Genomic DNA, 16,883 nt, shown 5'->3' on the forward strand with positions numbered 1-16,883 from the left:
AATCCCACAACTTTGGGAGGCTGAGGCAGATGGATCACCTGCGGTCAGGAGTTCAAGACCAGCCTGGCCAATGTGGTGAAACTCCATCTCCACAAAAACACAAAAATTAGCCAGGCATGATGGTGGGTGCCTGTAATCCCAGCACTTTGGGAGGCCAAGGTGGGTGGATCACCTGAGGTTGGGAGTTCAAGGCCAGCCTGACCAACATGGAGAAACTCCATCTCTACTAATAACACAAAAATTTGCTGGGTATGGTGGCACATGCCTGTAATCCCAGCTACTCGGGAAGCTGAGGCACAAGAATAGCTTGAACCCAGGAGGCGGAGGTTGCAGTGAGCTGAGATGGCACCATTGCACTTTAGCCTGGGCAACAAAAGTAAAACTCCATCTCAAAAAAAAAAAAATTTCCAAAGACTAAATCTTGAAACAATACAAGCAACTGTGGAAATCTCCCCCACCCAGAGCTTGCTTCAAGGCTGCAGTTGAACCCAAGATGATGAGATGATGCAGGCCCATTTACCAGATGTGGCAATAACTCAAGATAAGCCACTGGGACAAGTCACACAGATGTGCACTGCCTCACCACTGCATGGAGGATACTCCGTGGTGGCAAAACTTCCCCTTTTTTTTTTTTTTTTTTTTTTTTTGAGACGGACTCTGTTGCCCAGGCTGGAGTGCAGTGGCGCGATCTTGGCTCACTGCAAGCTCCACCTCCCGCGTTCATGCCATTCTCCTGCCTCAGCCTCCCAAGTAGCTGGGACTACAGGCGCCCGCCACCTCGCCCACCTAGTTTTTTGTATTTTTTAGTAGAGACGGGATTTCACCGGGTTAGCCAGCATGGTCTCGATCTCCTGACCTCATGATCCGCCCGCCTCAGCGTCTCAAAGTGCTGGGATTACAGGCGTTAGCCACCGCACCCGGCCAAAACTTCCCCTTCTTTTTTTTTTTTTTTTGAGACGGAGTCTCGCTCTGTCACCCAGGCTGGAGTGCAGTGGCGCCATCTCAGCTCACTGCAAGCTCCGCCTCCTGGGTTCACGCCATTCTCCTGCCTCAGCCTCCCGAGTAGCTGGGACTACAGGCGCCCGCCACCTCGCCCGGCTAGTTTTTTGTATTTTTCAGTAGAGACGGGGTCTCACCGTGTTAGCCAGGATGGTCTTGATCTCCTGACCTCGTGATCCGCCCGTCTCAGCCTCCCAAAGTGCTGGGATTACAGGCTTGAGCCACCGCACCCGGCCAACTTCCCCTTCTTAAATCCTCGCATTTCGCTTAGAAATTTGAAGTAGTTCCATTAAGACAAGAGCCTGGACCGTTTTCTCCATGGCTAACTTTGGTTTATAATAAAGTCACTCTTCTACCATACCCCCACCTTGCTAACTGGTTTGGCAGGCAGCAAGCGGCTGAATGAACCTGCATTTGTAACATTCCCAGCAATGTTTCGCCATTAATTTTATTTTTAAATGTTAAAAAATTGATATATCATACATATTTTGGGGTACATGTGCTACTCTGATACTTGTATACAATATGTAATGATTAAGAGAGAGTAATTAGGATACCTATCACCTCAATCACCATTAATTTTAAAGACCCAGGATACCTGGTGCATGCTGAGGTAGCTAGTGTCCCATATTAGTAGCTGCAGAATTTTTACTGGATGAGTTCTGTGGAGTAATTTTGGTTGTAGGTCTAGCTCTCTAATTCTGAGCCTGGATCACAATCCTCCTCACTGATTATGGGAGCTAATCCCCATCCATTAAATGAATGTCTTTTGTTCTTAAAAACAAAACAAGTAAGTCCAAAAGTAGTGGAGAGGAAGAAGGAGTTAACATTTAAGTACTTGGGTCTCCAATCAGATTGGGTTTAAATCCTACCCGTGCCCTTGCTTATTTGTACAATATGTATAATAACACCTCTAAGGGCAGGGTCTGGCTTTTAGGAAGTGATCAATAAGATATGGAAGTTCTTATTACCGTTTAGACAGTCAAGGTTGGGAGTAGCCTTGGTAATTACATCCAAGTTCATAAGAGACAATTACTTGGAACGGGATGCTGTGTCTTCCCCAGCCAATTAAGCCAATTCAGTAAAAAACATGCAGGGCCTCACAGGCGAGAAAGGGATTGTGATGAGCCTTGGACACCAGAATCAACAAGAGTTCAGATTTGTGTGTGTGTGTGTGTGCGCGCGTGTGCACGCGCGTTTTTAAGACGGAGTCTCGCTCTGTCACCCAGCTGGAAAGCAATGGTGCATTCTCGGCTCACTGCAACCTCTGCCTCCCAGTTCAAGTGATTCTTCTGCCTCAGCCTCCCAAGTAGCTGGGATTACAGGCACCCACCGCCACACCTGGCCAATTTTTGTATTTTCAGTAGAGATGGGGTTTCATCGTGTTGGTCAGGCTGATCTCAAACTCCTGACCTCAGGTGATCCACCTGCCTCGGCCTCCAAAGTGTTTTAAAAGCTGGCATACAAAATCCTATTTCCAAAGAGTAGTACCACCAGGATATGACCCTAATGACTACTTACCTGTTTCTGCTTTTCATATCTTTGTTTTCAATTTCAGGCCGTACCTCTTTCAGTGTGTTTTCTATCTACCCATGTCTTTGTTTATAGACACGTTACAAACTATTCTCCATGGTGAGCATTCCTCTCCACTGGAATCTTCAGGAAACTGCACTTGTTATAAGAATTTAGGCCCCAGTGTTTCTCTAGTCTCTGACTATATTCAGTTGCCTTTGATAAATCTAGTTGAAAGTGCCATAGGACCTGAGATGCATGACTAATGGTAGCTCCTAGTTCAGTGGAACATAAGAAACTGCCCCTTCAGGCTAACTTCTTAATATTCATGTTCTAAATGGGCACTCTAGGGTGACTGAGGTTTTGTCATATATAGATGCTACCCAAGGGCAATTCACACATTTGGATCTTGCTTCAAAAGTAATTATCTAGGGTTGACGGAGTTAGTTAATAAAATATGGGATACCCAGTTAAATATGAATTTCAGATTTAAAAAAACAAATCATGTTGTGGTATAGTCACGTCCCATACAATATTTGGAAACCCCACGGCCCAAAAGTGGAGCTGGCAGAGTTTTGGGTTCAGTCTTTCGAGAGCTTTGTAGTTTGCCCATAATAGTCTATAGAATTTGCTTGACCAGAACTTGTAGGATAATTACCCAAACAGAGCTTCCCTACACAGCAGTCTAGCATCTACATCATAGTACTAGTTGTGTGATATACTGATATAATGAGAAATATACTGTGTATTTGGTCTTCATCTGGCTCCTAGTCAGAACTTCTAAAACTTTCGTAACTTCCTAAGTGATAAGAGCCACAGAAGTAGTAGTAACATTTGGATATACTCAAATATATTCAAATATCTATAGAAGTTGTAATATGTTTTTTGTCCTCAGCTTCTGAAACAGCTCAGAAACAATAAAGGTGAAAGGGGCATCTTTTGTTATTCAGAACAAGCCCCTTTCACCTACACCTGAGCTTATGTTATGAGGTGACTTTTAGAGGATGGGAGGCTGGTTGCCAAGGGAACCAACCTTGTGATTAGGTGGTTGGCATTTTGGGTCCCAACAACTCACCTCCAGGAGGGTAGAGAGGCTGAAGGCTGAACTAATCACCAATATAATGAAGACTGCATAAAAACCCTACCCAAAGAAGTTCTGTCTCCACAGGGACAGAAGCTCTTGTGCTCGGGACCCTTCCAGACCTCATCCTATGTAGCTCTTGATCTGGCTATTCATTTGTATCCTTTAAAAATATCCTTTGTAATAAATTGGTAATGTCAGAGACGTTTGAACCAGAGCGACTCCATCTTGAATGGGGGATGGGTAAAATAAGGCTGAAACCTGCTGGGCTGCATTCCCAGCAGATTAGGCATTCTTAGTCACAGGATAAGAAAGAAGGTTGCCACAAGATACAGGTCACAAAGACCCTGCTGATAAAAACAGGATGTGGTACAGAAGCCAGTCAAAACCCACCAAAACCAACATGGCTACAAAAGTGACCTCTGGTCATCCTCACTGCTCATTACATGCTAATGATAACACACTCCCACCAGTGCTATGATAGTTTACAAATGCCATGGTAGTGTTGGGAAGTTCACTTATATGGTCTAAAAAGGGGAGGGACCCTCAATTCCAGGAAATCCCCGCCTCTTTCCTGGAAAACTCATGAATAATTCACCCCTTATTTATTTAGTATATAATCAAGAAATAACTATAGGTATACTCAATCAAGCAGACCATACCACTGTGCTCTGCCTATGGAGTAGCCATTCTTTTATTCCTTTACTTTCTTAGTAAACTTGCTTTTACTTTATGGACTTGCCCCAAATTCTCTCTTGTGCAAGGTCCAACAACCCTCTCTTGGGGTCTGAATCAAGATGCCTTTCTGGTAACAGTAAGTTAACTGTTTCCCTAGGTTGTACAAGTTATCCTAGCAAATTACTGAACCGGACAAGGGGGTCATGGGAACCTCCTATTTGTATCCAAGTTGCACAGAAGTTATGGGTAACCTGGGAACCCACTACTTGTGATTGCCATCTGAGGTGTGGCAGTTTTGTGGAACTGAACCCTTAACTTGTGGGATCTGGCTATGATTCCAAGTAGATCGTGTCAATTGAATTGAATTGTGGGATACCCAGTTGGTGTCTCCAGGGAATTGGAGAATTGCTTGTTATGAAAAACATGTACACTTGGTCTCAGAATGTCAAAAGTGTTGTGAGGGTAAAGGAGGTGTTTTGTTTTGTTTTGTTTTTTCATTTAGTTTGTTAAATAGATGCTGCCCAGAGTCTCCCTAGTGTTTGTCCTACACCAACCCCACCTCCTGCCATTCCCGAAGGAACCCCTGAGTCTTCTCATAGTTTAGTAACTAAAAGATGAATGCCCAGCTAAATGAGGGGACTTAGTAACAACCCTAGCCTTGATGCCAATGTCCATCCTGACTCATGGATGCCAAACTCCCACCAATTATCTCAAGTATGAAATGTTTTAGCTGTCATCACGTACTAATGAGAGTCAGTGTAGCCACAGAAAAAGGCTTAGGAAGGTAACATCCTGATGGTGATGCTGCAAGTTAGGTTTAAAACTGGAAGCATGGCAGTGCTGGTCCAGTGTCTAAGGCCGATCGATATATTGCCTGGAGTCTAAAGCCCACCAGAGGAAAGGGATTTTTGTGAGATGCTAGTCATTAATAGGACGCTAAGTTTTTCTTCTTTTTTTTTACTTTTTTATTTCTATAAGCTATTGGGAAACAGGTGGTGTTTGGTTACATGAGTAAGTTCTTTAGTGGTGATTTATGAGATTTGTACCCATCACCCAAGCAGTATACACTGTACCCAATTTATAGTCTTTTATAGGATACACATTTGTTCTAAATAAGTAGAATCCTTTCAGATAGAAACCTTACCTAGAATATCAATATTTAAGCATGTAAGAGTCAAATCACACTGTCCAAAGAGGGGAGAAGGGCTTGGAAGTGAGGAAGGAAACACAGGGCTCAAAGAAAAAAAAACAGCTGATTCAGAAAATAATCAAAAGAAACTATTTTAGTTTTATAATTCTGATTAATGAAAAACTAAGCAACATATAAATATATACTTGTTTTTAATTACACAGTATTTATATATACAAATATATATTTATATATCACACATGTATTTATACATATATATTAAAATTATACATATATACATATGGATAACTTATATACGATATATAACATATATAAACATATAAAACCCTTAAAAGGCTAGTTCAGGAAATAGACATTTTTCATCTAGTGATAAATATCAAAAACCTATAAATATTATAGAAAATAATCCACCTCCTAGAATTTTATCATAAGGAAATAGTCCTAAATAATGGGAGGGAAGGGTATAGGAAAAATTATATGTGTGGTCATGCTATTTTATTTCCAAATAGTGGTCCTATTCCAAAACTGGAAACAACTTCAATATCCAATAATGGAGAAATGATTAAATAAATTTTAGCATACCATTTCGTGGAATATCACTCAATCACTTAAAACACATCTATAATGAACTTGTAACAGCCTGGATAAGCAATGTAAGAGTAATTATTTGAAAAAGAGAAGGAGACCAGATGTGGTGGCTCACGCCTGTAATCCCAGCACTTTGGGAGGCCGAGACAGGTGGATCACGAGGTCAGGAGATCGAGACCATCCTGGCTAACATGGTGAAATACAAAAAAATTATTCTCTACTGAAAATACAAAAAAATTAGCTGGGCATGGTGGCACACGCCTGTAATCCCAGCTACTCAGGAGGCTGAGGCAGGAGAATCGCTTGAATCCAGCAGGTGGAGGTTGCAGTGAGCCAAGATTATACCACTGCACTCCAGCCTGAGCGTCAGAGCGAGACTCTATCTCAAAAAAAAAAAAAAAAAGAGAGAGGAGGTTATAAAATCTGGCATGCTTGTATGTTTAAAAAAAGTCTCTCATTGAAAAACAAACCATACTTAGTGAAAAAATACAAAGAAAATTTATCAAATTGTAACAGTCATCTTAGCTGCTAGGATTATGAGGTTTGTTTTCACTGTAACTATGTATTTCAAATTTTCTATAAGGATTGTGTAGGATATTTATAATTGTAAAAAATTAATCATTTAATTTACAGAGGAAAAGGAAAACCAGAAATACAAACTTCAGCCAATTTTAAAAATCACATAAACACAGAATTTTTTTAAAACACAGAAGAAAAATAAAGTAGCTTTTCAAAATCTACTTCAGCACTTTTACACTGTAGATCTGCTGTCTGCAGCAAATGCAACTTAAAGTAATTCACCAACAGATGTCACTGTTACACTTCCTACTTTAACCATATCTCTCGAGACGCACAAATTTACGTAGGGGAACAAAATCAAAACCTTTACTAATTCTCATGCCATCTCCCGCAGGACTGCAGCTTTCTCATCTTTCAGCTTCATTTCTAAACCTCCTTTTGTGATACCTGAAATGCTGAATGCTGTTCTAAAATGACATGCGGTGACCATGGTTTTATGGTTATGAAAAACACAGGGTTCTCCTGCTCTTTGAATGACACCCATGTGAACATCACAGATTTAACCTACACTCGTCAAACACATGGTTCCAGGTCTGAAAGTAATGAGTTGGAGAACACAAGATTGTCAACAGGCATTAAAGTTAGTGGTTAAAAAAAAGAAAAAGTGCTTCTTAGATTTTTGGTGGCTCACCTCATCTGTGACAGGAAACTGGATGGGTAAAGAGGGATTGCAGAGAATCACAATAATCTGGTCAATCCTATCAGGCCATCTAAATGTGGAAGTAGCTGAACCCCAGCCCAGTGCTTTCTGAGGAGGAGTCAATACTTCTGCGTCAATGAAAACAAGAATGAGTAAGAAAGGAGAAGACAGCTGGATGTATGGCTCATGCCTGTAATCCAGCACTTTGGGAGGCTGAGAGAGGGAACATTTTCAAGTCAGGAGTTTGAGACCAGCCTGGCCAATATGGTGAAACCCCATCTCTACTAAAAATACAAAAATTAGCTGGGTGTGGCGGCTCACGCCTGTAAGCCCAGCTACTCAGGAGGCTGAGGTGGGGGATTGCTTGAACCCGGGAGGCAGAGGTTGCAACAAGCCAAGATCGTGCCACTGCACTCCAGCCTGAGCAACAGAGCAAGACTCCATCTCAAAAAAACAAAGCAAAACAAAACAACAACAAAAACAAACAAACAAAAACAGAGAAGGCTAATTTTTTTGAACTAAAAGTAGATCTATCATTTGATTCAGCAATCCCACTACTGGGTATCTACCCAGAGGAAAAGAAGTCATTATATAAGAAAAGATATTTGCACATGCATGTTTATTAGCAGCACAATTTGCAAAAATATGGAACCAGCCCAAATCCCCATCAATCAATGAGTGGATAAAGAAAATGTAGTATGTATGTGTGTGCGTGTGTGTGTATATATGTGTATATATGTGTGTGTATATGTATATACATATTGTGTGTGTGTGTATATATGTATATACATATTGTGTATGTATATATGTGTGTATACATACACACACACACACACATATATATACACATATACCATGGAATACTACTCAGCCATAGAAAGGAATGAAATAATGCCATTCGCAGAAAGTTGGGTAAAATTGCAGACTATTATTCTAAGTGAAGTAACTCAGGAATGGAAAACCAAACATTATATGTTCTCACTAGTAAGTGGGAGCTAACCTATGAGGACGCAAAGGCATCACCAATGATACAGTGGACTTTGGGGACTTGTGGGAAAGGGTCGGGGAACACGAAGGATAAGACTACATATTGGGTACAGTGTACAGTGCTCAGATGATGGGTGCACCAAAATCTCAGTAATCCCCACTAAAGAACTTACTCATGTAACCAAACACCACCTGTTCCCCAAAAACCTATTGAAATAAAAAAAATTAATTAAAAAGAAAACCGCAGAGAGGTTATTAAAAGTGAACAAAAATTTTAAAAAAGAGAAAGGAGGCCAGGCGCGGTGGCTCAAGCCTGTAATCCCAGCACTTTGGGAGGCCGAGACGGGCGGATCACGAGGTCAGGAGATCAAGACCATCCTGGTTAACACGGTGAAACTCCGTCTCTACTAAAAAATACAAAAAATCTAGCCGGGCGAGGTGGCAGGCGCCTGTAGTCCCAGCTACTCGGGAGGCTGAGGCAGGAGAATGGCGTAACCCGGGAGGCGGGGCTTGCAGTGAGCTGAGATCCGGCCACTGCACTCCAGCCTGGGCGACAGAGGGAGACTCCGCCTCAAAGAAAAAAAAAAAAAAAAAAAAAAAAGAGAAAGGAGAAAGTTATGTTTTTTAAATGCATCATCCTGTATTCTGCAGATTTTCTGCCAACCTATCTACCTGTTACTTGAGCAGCTGGGGAGAAAGGTTCATGAATATGGAAGGCAGGCAGGGTACTTGGATTTCTTTTTTTTCTTTTTTTTTTTTTGAGACGGAGTCTCGCTCTGCCGCCCAGGCTGGAGTGCAGTGGCCGGATCTCAGCTCACTGCAAGCTCCGCCTCCCGGGTTTACGCCATTCTCCTGCCTCAGCCTCCCGAGTAGCTGGGACTACAGGCGCCCGCCACCTCGCCCGGCTAGTTTTTTGTATTTTTAGTAGAGACGGGGTTTCACTGTGTTAGCCAGGATGGTCTCGATCTCCTGACCTCGTGATCCGCCCGTCTCGGCCTCCCAAAGTGCTGGGATTACAGGCTTGAGCCACCGCGCCCGGCCCTGGTACTTGGATTTCACTTGAGAATCCAGAGCATATCAGTTGGCTTACCTATGTTATTCACAAATTTTTAGTAAAAGGATATTACGTAGTGACTCGCAACCAGTGGGTACTCCCACAATGAGATTTACGCTGCAAAGCTAATGAACAGAGTGCTCTGAAAACACTCAGATAAATGACAAACACAGTCACTCCTTGACAAGTTGCTAGTTACTTTCTAGTGTACAAATTTCAGATCACCAAGCTGCATCTTGATTTTCTGCAGCCCACTGATTTTTTAAAATAATGATTCATACATTAAATGCAGTTTTATATACACAATTTACATTAAATACATATTAAATGAGCCTCTGTTGACCACAAAGAACCACAGCACAATCACAAAGATTTCTACTTACATGGAGATCCAAGTACAATTCACTTCTGTTTGACTTCTCCCTTTCCTCATGAAGCAAAAATGGACAGGCTGGTCCTGCTCTGTAGCCCAGAACCCACGCGCCTCCATCTCTGTTGGGAAGGTCTTTAGGTGTCTGCTCACTGAAGCCGTCCCAGGGAAAGCCCTCAGAGGAGATACCTAAAACAGACACAGAGAAGGCCATCAAGTGACATGGCAGCCAAATAAATAAATAAATAAAGCCATATTGGGGGAACTCCTACGTAGACTTCTTCATACTAGCTCTTACTTTGCTTTCTAAGTTATATTTTTACGAGATTGCTTTCCTTCAAAAGTATTTCTCCCTACAATTTCTAGATCACACCAACAAAAAATTACAACATATGCCCTCATCCCCAGTTTGAAAAGATAACTCTATTGACTGTACTCTATGCCCCATATTCTTGATTACAGGTTGCATATGGGTCATTCTATCTCATAATGAAATCAGAGGAGCTGGGGGACAGAAGTCAGGAGGTCTGGCCTGTGGCTTTCCTACAGTTCCTAAACAGTGTCATCTGAGCCAAGTCACTAATGTGTGTGTTCTCTAGGGCAGGAATGGTACCTTGTTCATTTCTGGGAATAGAATCATTATGCATGGTGCATATAGGACTTGGTCAGTTTGTTGAATGAGTGAGTAGTGCATGAGAAACCTATTTGGGATTCGCTTTTGTCATCTCTAGAATCAAAGGTATTAGTCTAGCTCATTCTAACCTAAAATGTAGGCAAGTAATAATGGGATGATAATCATTAACTATGTGCCAGACACTGTTTTTAGCTCTGTTCAATTTTTATGATAACATATAGTTAGGTATCATTTTCTCATTTTAAATGGAGAAACTGAAATACAAAGAAGTTAAGCAATTTGCTTAAAATCATAAAATCAGTAAACGGTTAAGCTAGGACTTGAACCCGGGCAGTTAAACAATAGAGGGTCGTGCTTTTAATGACTACACTACAGCCTCTGCCTGACATTCTGTTCTCAAAATAGCAGTATGTGTTCGACAACAAAAGGACTTTATGGTCAAATCAGTGAGAAAAGCTACATACTGTATCTCTTAAAGAACCATGATTCGTGTTAGCGTATTAAAGACCTTGGGATGTCCTTTAGTACAGAAAACCTAATTCTATATCATAGGGTTTTCCAAACTTATTTGACCACAGAATCCATTTAAAGGACACCTGCTAAACGTGTCGCAAGCCACTTAATGTACTGGAACATAGTTTGGAAAATACCAGATCAGATCACTTCTAATGTTTCACACAGCACTCAAGTTCCTAGTCCTCTTTTAATTCCTGGTAAGCAAACTTGGCAAAATTTTAAGCAACTAGGCAGAAGTTAAAGGTTTAGGCTCAGGGTATTTTGCGATGGAGATCACTGTTGAATATATGATAGCGTGTTTATTACACATAATCCCTGTAAGAGTCTGTTTGGCAGTCACCCAAAGCCAACCAATGGCTTCTACCATGCTGAAACCTGACTTACACGAAACTAGAGCTGAGAGTAAGTCAGCTCACAAAGGAACTGCGGGATAGCATGGTTGTGTTAGAGTAGCATTTTAGAAGAAAAAAAAAAATGAAAACAGCTAAGGTCTGGCTGTTGTTTGCCTGTTGGGTTTATTAGTTTTCAATCACAATTCAAAGTGAAAGATGATGCAGGTCACAGTGTGTCTACAGTTAACCTCTAGCAGGCTGTCCACAAAACACCTTTCTGCAGCCACTGAGAAAAATGAGAGTCCAGGGCTTCCCCAGTCTCTGCTCATCCCTGCAGACACAGTTGTCTAGAAGAGTATACCCTAGGCTGTTCCTTGATCTGGGCCAGATGCCTTAGAACAAGTGCCTTTCCAGTTAATCCCCTTGCTACCCACTGTCTACAGACAGTCTTCTGGGCTCTCATTTAGAGTCTCATGTGCTTTGGAGTGACCCACTTCTAGTCTCAAGACAGAGGAATGAACTAATGCCTAAAGGAACCTCAGGGAGAAGGCACTCTGCTTAGTACCTTTGCTTTATGCTCATGTTGACTCTGAGGAAGACCTGGTTATACTGTAACAGATGAAGAAATTAAAGCTCAGACCTCCTTTAACTTCTATTTATATGGCTCATCCTCCTCCTGGACTATTTCTGTTCACCTTTGTCATAAATCTTTTAAAATTTACAGTATACTCTCACTGTACTACCTCATCTTCAAAGATGTATTGGTTACTAATCACATCCCTCATTTTAAATCCCTCAACCTTTCATTTTTCTTTTGAAGTAGCTGCTGGCTTTGGGGAAACGTTGCAGAGAATAATAAAACAATATAAAACATAATATACATTATATATCACAAAACACAATGTACAACACCTGAGGTAACACATCTGTATCATCAGAGGCACATTGTCTGGTGAGTATAAGTTCATCATTTAGGTACAAGAGAGAGTGAAACATTCCCATAATAACAAGGATTTGGGGTCTTGGATGAAACACACATGCATGCATATTTATGCAAACACACATGCCAACCCCTCACACACTTGCAGTGGCTATCCAATACTGCATTAATGAGGTGAGGTGTGCAATCCAATTCACTCTCTATGCAGAGGGAAAACAATGTCAAGGTGAAAGTTGTCTTCTTTCTGAAAATGGTTTTAATTTTAAAGAGTTAATTTCTAATACCTAAGGTTTAACCAGACAATATCCCTATGAAGGAAACACGCAAGGTAAAACCATGATGCATAATAATTTTGGCAAGAATCATTTGGACAGAAAAGGACCATAAGTAACATAAAACTGAAATAAGTAACATAAAACTGTTATTCTCAAAAGTCTGACAAAGTAGGTTAGGACAAATGACAAAGTCAACATTCTGACGACTATAACGTATTTATAAAATAATTTTGGAGTGGAGAGTTTTAACGACACAAACACAACTTTTTTGGTCAAAAATAAAGCACACGTCTGTATTTATTAAAATGGGTAACACCCAAACTAGTCTCTCCAGTTGAATACTTTTAATGAAAAAGAGAAGAAAATCATCTGAAATTAGATAAATATATTCTGTCAAAACCGTCAACTGTCATTTAATTTTCTGATACAAACAGATTTGGGGGTGTTAGATCTTTAGAGAATATTTTGTGAAAAACTCAATCGGTCTTATCAGTTTAAACATGTGTCTTTCCCTTTCATGTGCACATTACAAACCTGTCTTGTACTCAATATTTTGTTTCTCAAAGACATTTCAACAGCTTGATCGACCACACATACACACACAGGTTAACTGTACAGCTGACCACGGTTAATACAACGTACAGCACAGTCACAGTAAAGGTAGGGTGACTTACCTTGGAACCACTTTGGAAGTCTGTGCTTTTCAAAACCATTCACATGACGAGCTGCACTTCCTGATGCTAACCTACAACATCAGACTGAGGTTTTGCTGTCAATTATCAAAACAACAGAAGTAGACAGAATGGAAAGGTAGTAATACGCCATTTAAAACAGGAGGCAGTGTCCACAGCTCATCTTTCCAAAATGGGATCAGTCTGTCTAGCAGGGGTACACTGGATTATGGTTCCCACTGTTTCACTCCCTCCCTGCAATATGATCACGCACTCACGGCCTTTTCTGGTATATTTCCCCTGCCACATGACTTGCTTTGGTCAGCTGAATGTAAACAATGTGACAGTGTGCCAATTCTGGGCCAAGGCCTTGAGACACACGGTGTGTTTTCATGCCCCGCCTTGTGCTTCTGCCCTCACCATGAGACGAACACGGTCCTCGGGAGCTTTGAATGAGACGTAGAACGTGTGACCCAGGCACAGTCCTGCAAGCCTGGAGCCAAGCTCAGTCAAACCCAGGCCCAATCGAGTGAACCTTAGCCAACTCCCAGGCCAGTGCATAAAAACAATAAATATTTATTATAAACCATTGAGATTTGGGACCTCTCTGTTGAAACAGTTGCCTCACACACTATCATGTCTGCTCCTGCTAGAAGCACTGTAATTATTAAAGACATTAAACCTTTTCAGCTAAGGGCGTAAACACGACAGTGTTTTTATTTTGTAATTTGTACTGAAAAGAATTATTCAATGTACTGCAAGGATTTGAAAAATGAAGTGAAAACTCATGGCACATCCATTTACTCATTCATACCAAGATTCATGCACAAACTACACTTTATTAAAAAGTTAACCTTATTTACCAGACATTGTCTTTAATCATCTAAAGAATATACATATAAAAATATACCAATTTCCTAAAGGAAGTCTGTGAACATACTATGTAACCAGCAGATCTGGCCAAAAGTCCCCAAGGGACAAAATTACAGTGCCTTTTAGGTTGTTTCCTCTAATTCTCCCATCACACCAAGCCCTCACTTGACAGCACTGATGAAGTGGTCATGCATCCAAAAAGACGAGACAAAACGAAAACCCTAAGCTTAAAACTCTCCTGAGTTTTGGCTCCCGTGCTGTAGTGCCCAAGGCCATTCATCATACTTGACGTAAAATAAACCCTACGAGGTGAAGTTTTCTCAGCTGGGAATATCAGAACCGATATGTGCAGGTGGACAGGTTGTCTTCCATTATGTTATTCAAACGTGTACTTACAAGCAAGAAAGACAGCAACCTAGACGTGTAGCTAATGGAAAGCGACACTGCTAAGTTCTTGGAGAGTGGGTGTGTGGCTGTGTATGTAATCATCATGTCTATATCTAGGAAGAGAGAGGTGTGGCAAGAGTATAGTCTCATGGCTGCTACCTGTCAATTAGAGATCAATGCTCACTAATGCGACTGCCCCCCTTTTCATTCTCAGCAGTGTTAAATGTCACAATGTCACCAAACCAGCTAGTAGATAAAATTCTGAGGAGGTGTGGTATCTGTCCACCCCAGCCTCTAACGCCTCACTGGAAGTGTGTGGGGAGAGAAATGATGAATGAGCAAAGATGGACAGGTGGAAGGTGTGGCCGGTCAGAGAAAGGCAGACCGCAAATCAAAAGCTAGCAGAGAGTGGGGAGCAAGCTCTGTCAGTCTGAGCATCGATGAGGAAAGCATCCGCGGCCATCAAGCAACTGCAATGCAGTTTGCATTTCCAAAATCATGCTTAAATTCAAATAAAACAAAATTTACAGTTGGAAGGAATCTTGCATATCTCCCCACCTACATGCTCATTTTAGAGTTGAGAGAACCGAAATCCATGAAGATCGCAGTATTTCCAACACGCCAGCTAGCAGCAAAGGCAGAACTAAAATCTAACTTCTTTATGCTATTTAGAGAGGCATATTATTGCCAGTCCCCAGATGAGAATATTGACGGCTAAGAGAGAAGTAGATGTGAACAAGTTAAAGAGCGTGGGTACAGGGCTTTACCATGTGGGCTAAATTCCTGGCTTTGACCTTTACTAATTCTTTGACCTTGGTGAAATTACCAAAACTCCCTGAGTCTTTATTCTCTCATCAATAAAATGAATATAATAAGAATATGCCTGATATTGAAATAGGCTCACAATTATTTTCTTTCAGAAGACTTTTCCTGTGCTGGGGGATAGATAGATTTGATGGAAGAAGCAAATAATTTCCTGTTTTAAATAAAGAAATCTATATACAATGAGGGTATATCCAACATCACACAGTCATGTGAAAGGCTATTTTTTTGTCAGAGAAGATAAAGAGAATAACAATAAAGCTTATAAGAATTCAGCTGCACTGTTGTGCAGCAGATCCTAAATCTGTTCATGTTCCAAAAATAGAATTCACGTCATCAAATGCAACAGCTCCAAGTAAGTGGCTGATCATCTCTGGAAACAAGAGCTCCTCAGGGTCATTCATAGATACCCTTTGATATACTCCTTCCCAGAAAGTCAAACATAGGAGCCTAGAGCCGTGAATGGAACTATTTATAGTCATGGCTTTAAGTGAAATAGCATTTTAAGGAAGTATACATATACATCTCTTATGATTATTGTATTAACCTCCTTCCACGGTTTTCTTCTGTGAAGAACACTAGTTGAGGGGTGTCTATTACTCAAGCTAGGAAATTTATTTGTAGCCATAGTTACACTGGATATTTTCACACTTGAAAAACAGGGCGCAAATGATGGCAAGAATGGATAGAGCACTGAGGTAAGGTGTGATGCAGAAAAGATCAAGGAAAGAACAAATTGAGGAGGTTGCAGGATTCACTGACACATTAAAAGCCTCTGTCTATTCTCAGACAATAAATGCTCAAAACATTAGTTGTTAGTACTTGAAATACTTAAGTGATCAAAAAATTTTAGTATGTTTGGTTATTAAGAATATGACTGGGTGCAGTGGCCCACCCCTATAATTCCAGCACTTTGGGAGGCTGAGGTGGGCAGATCACTTGAGGTCAGGAGTTCGAGACCAGCCTGGCCAACATGGCAAAACCCCATCTCTACTGAAAATACAAAAAGTAGCTGGGTGTGGTGGGAGATGCCTGTAATCCCAGCTACTTGGAAGGCTGAGGCACAACCCGGGAGGCAGAGGTTGCAGCGAGCCAAGACTGTGCCACTGCATTCTAGCATGGGCAACAGAGTAAGACTCTGTCTCAAAAAAAAAAAAAAAAAAAAAAGAATATACTAGCTTGTTAACAAAAAACATGTATATGTATTTTGAGATGGAGTCTCACTGTGTCACCCAGGCTGGAGTGCAGTGGCATGATCACAATTCACTGTAGCCTTGGCCTCCTGTGCTCAGCAATCCTCTTGCCTCGGCCTCCCAAGTAGCGGGGACAACAGGTGTGCATCACCACACAAGACTAGTTTTAAATTTTTTTGTAAAGATAAGCTCTTGCTGTTTTGCCCAGGTTGGTCTCAAACTCCTGGCCTCAAGTGATCCTACCACCCTGGCCTCCCAAAGTGTTGCGATTACAGGCATGGGCCATTGTGCCTGGCCCCCAAAATATTACTGAAGAATAAGAATACAAAAAAAATGTCATATGGTATTCATTGTAAGTAAATTTGAATAACATTTTCCCTTTTATGTCACATTATTCCAATTACTATGAGGATGGTTGCACCAGTGGGAAATCCAACTCTTGAAGACATATAATCACCTGTTGTCCTAATAGCTAAGGAAGTCAAGAAAAAACTACAAAATACTAAGCCCTGGATTATAAAATATATAATAAATGATTTTTTAAAAACTTTCTTTCCAAAAAGAAATGATCCCAGGAAACTCACAAAAAGGAACATACATAA

General features: G+C 41.0%; 1 protein-coding gene across 1 annotated transcript in view; it reads right to left on the reverse strand.

Annotated features, from left to right (window-relative positions):
- The window catches only part of FMN1 (formin 1), a 389,651-nt gene that overhangs the window by 312,877 nt on the left and 59,891 nt on the right, over window positions 1-16,883 (reverse strand). The window contains exon 2 of the mRNA XM_025390157.1: window positions 9,652-9,827. Within this exon, the coding sequence (XP_025245942.1) occupies window positions 9,652-9,827 (176 nt within the window). The remainder of the gene's footprint in view (window positions 1-9,651; window positions 9,828-16,883) is intronic.

This window comes from Theropithecus gelada, chromosome 7a (assembly GCF_003255815.1).
Source record: "Theropithecus gelada isolate Dixy chromosome 7a, Tgel_1.0, whole genome shotgun sequence".
Classification (NCBI taxonomy): domain Eukaryota; kingdom Metazoa; phylum Chordata; class Mammalia; order Primates; family Cercopithecidae; genus Theropithecus; species Theropithecus gelada.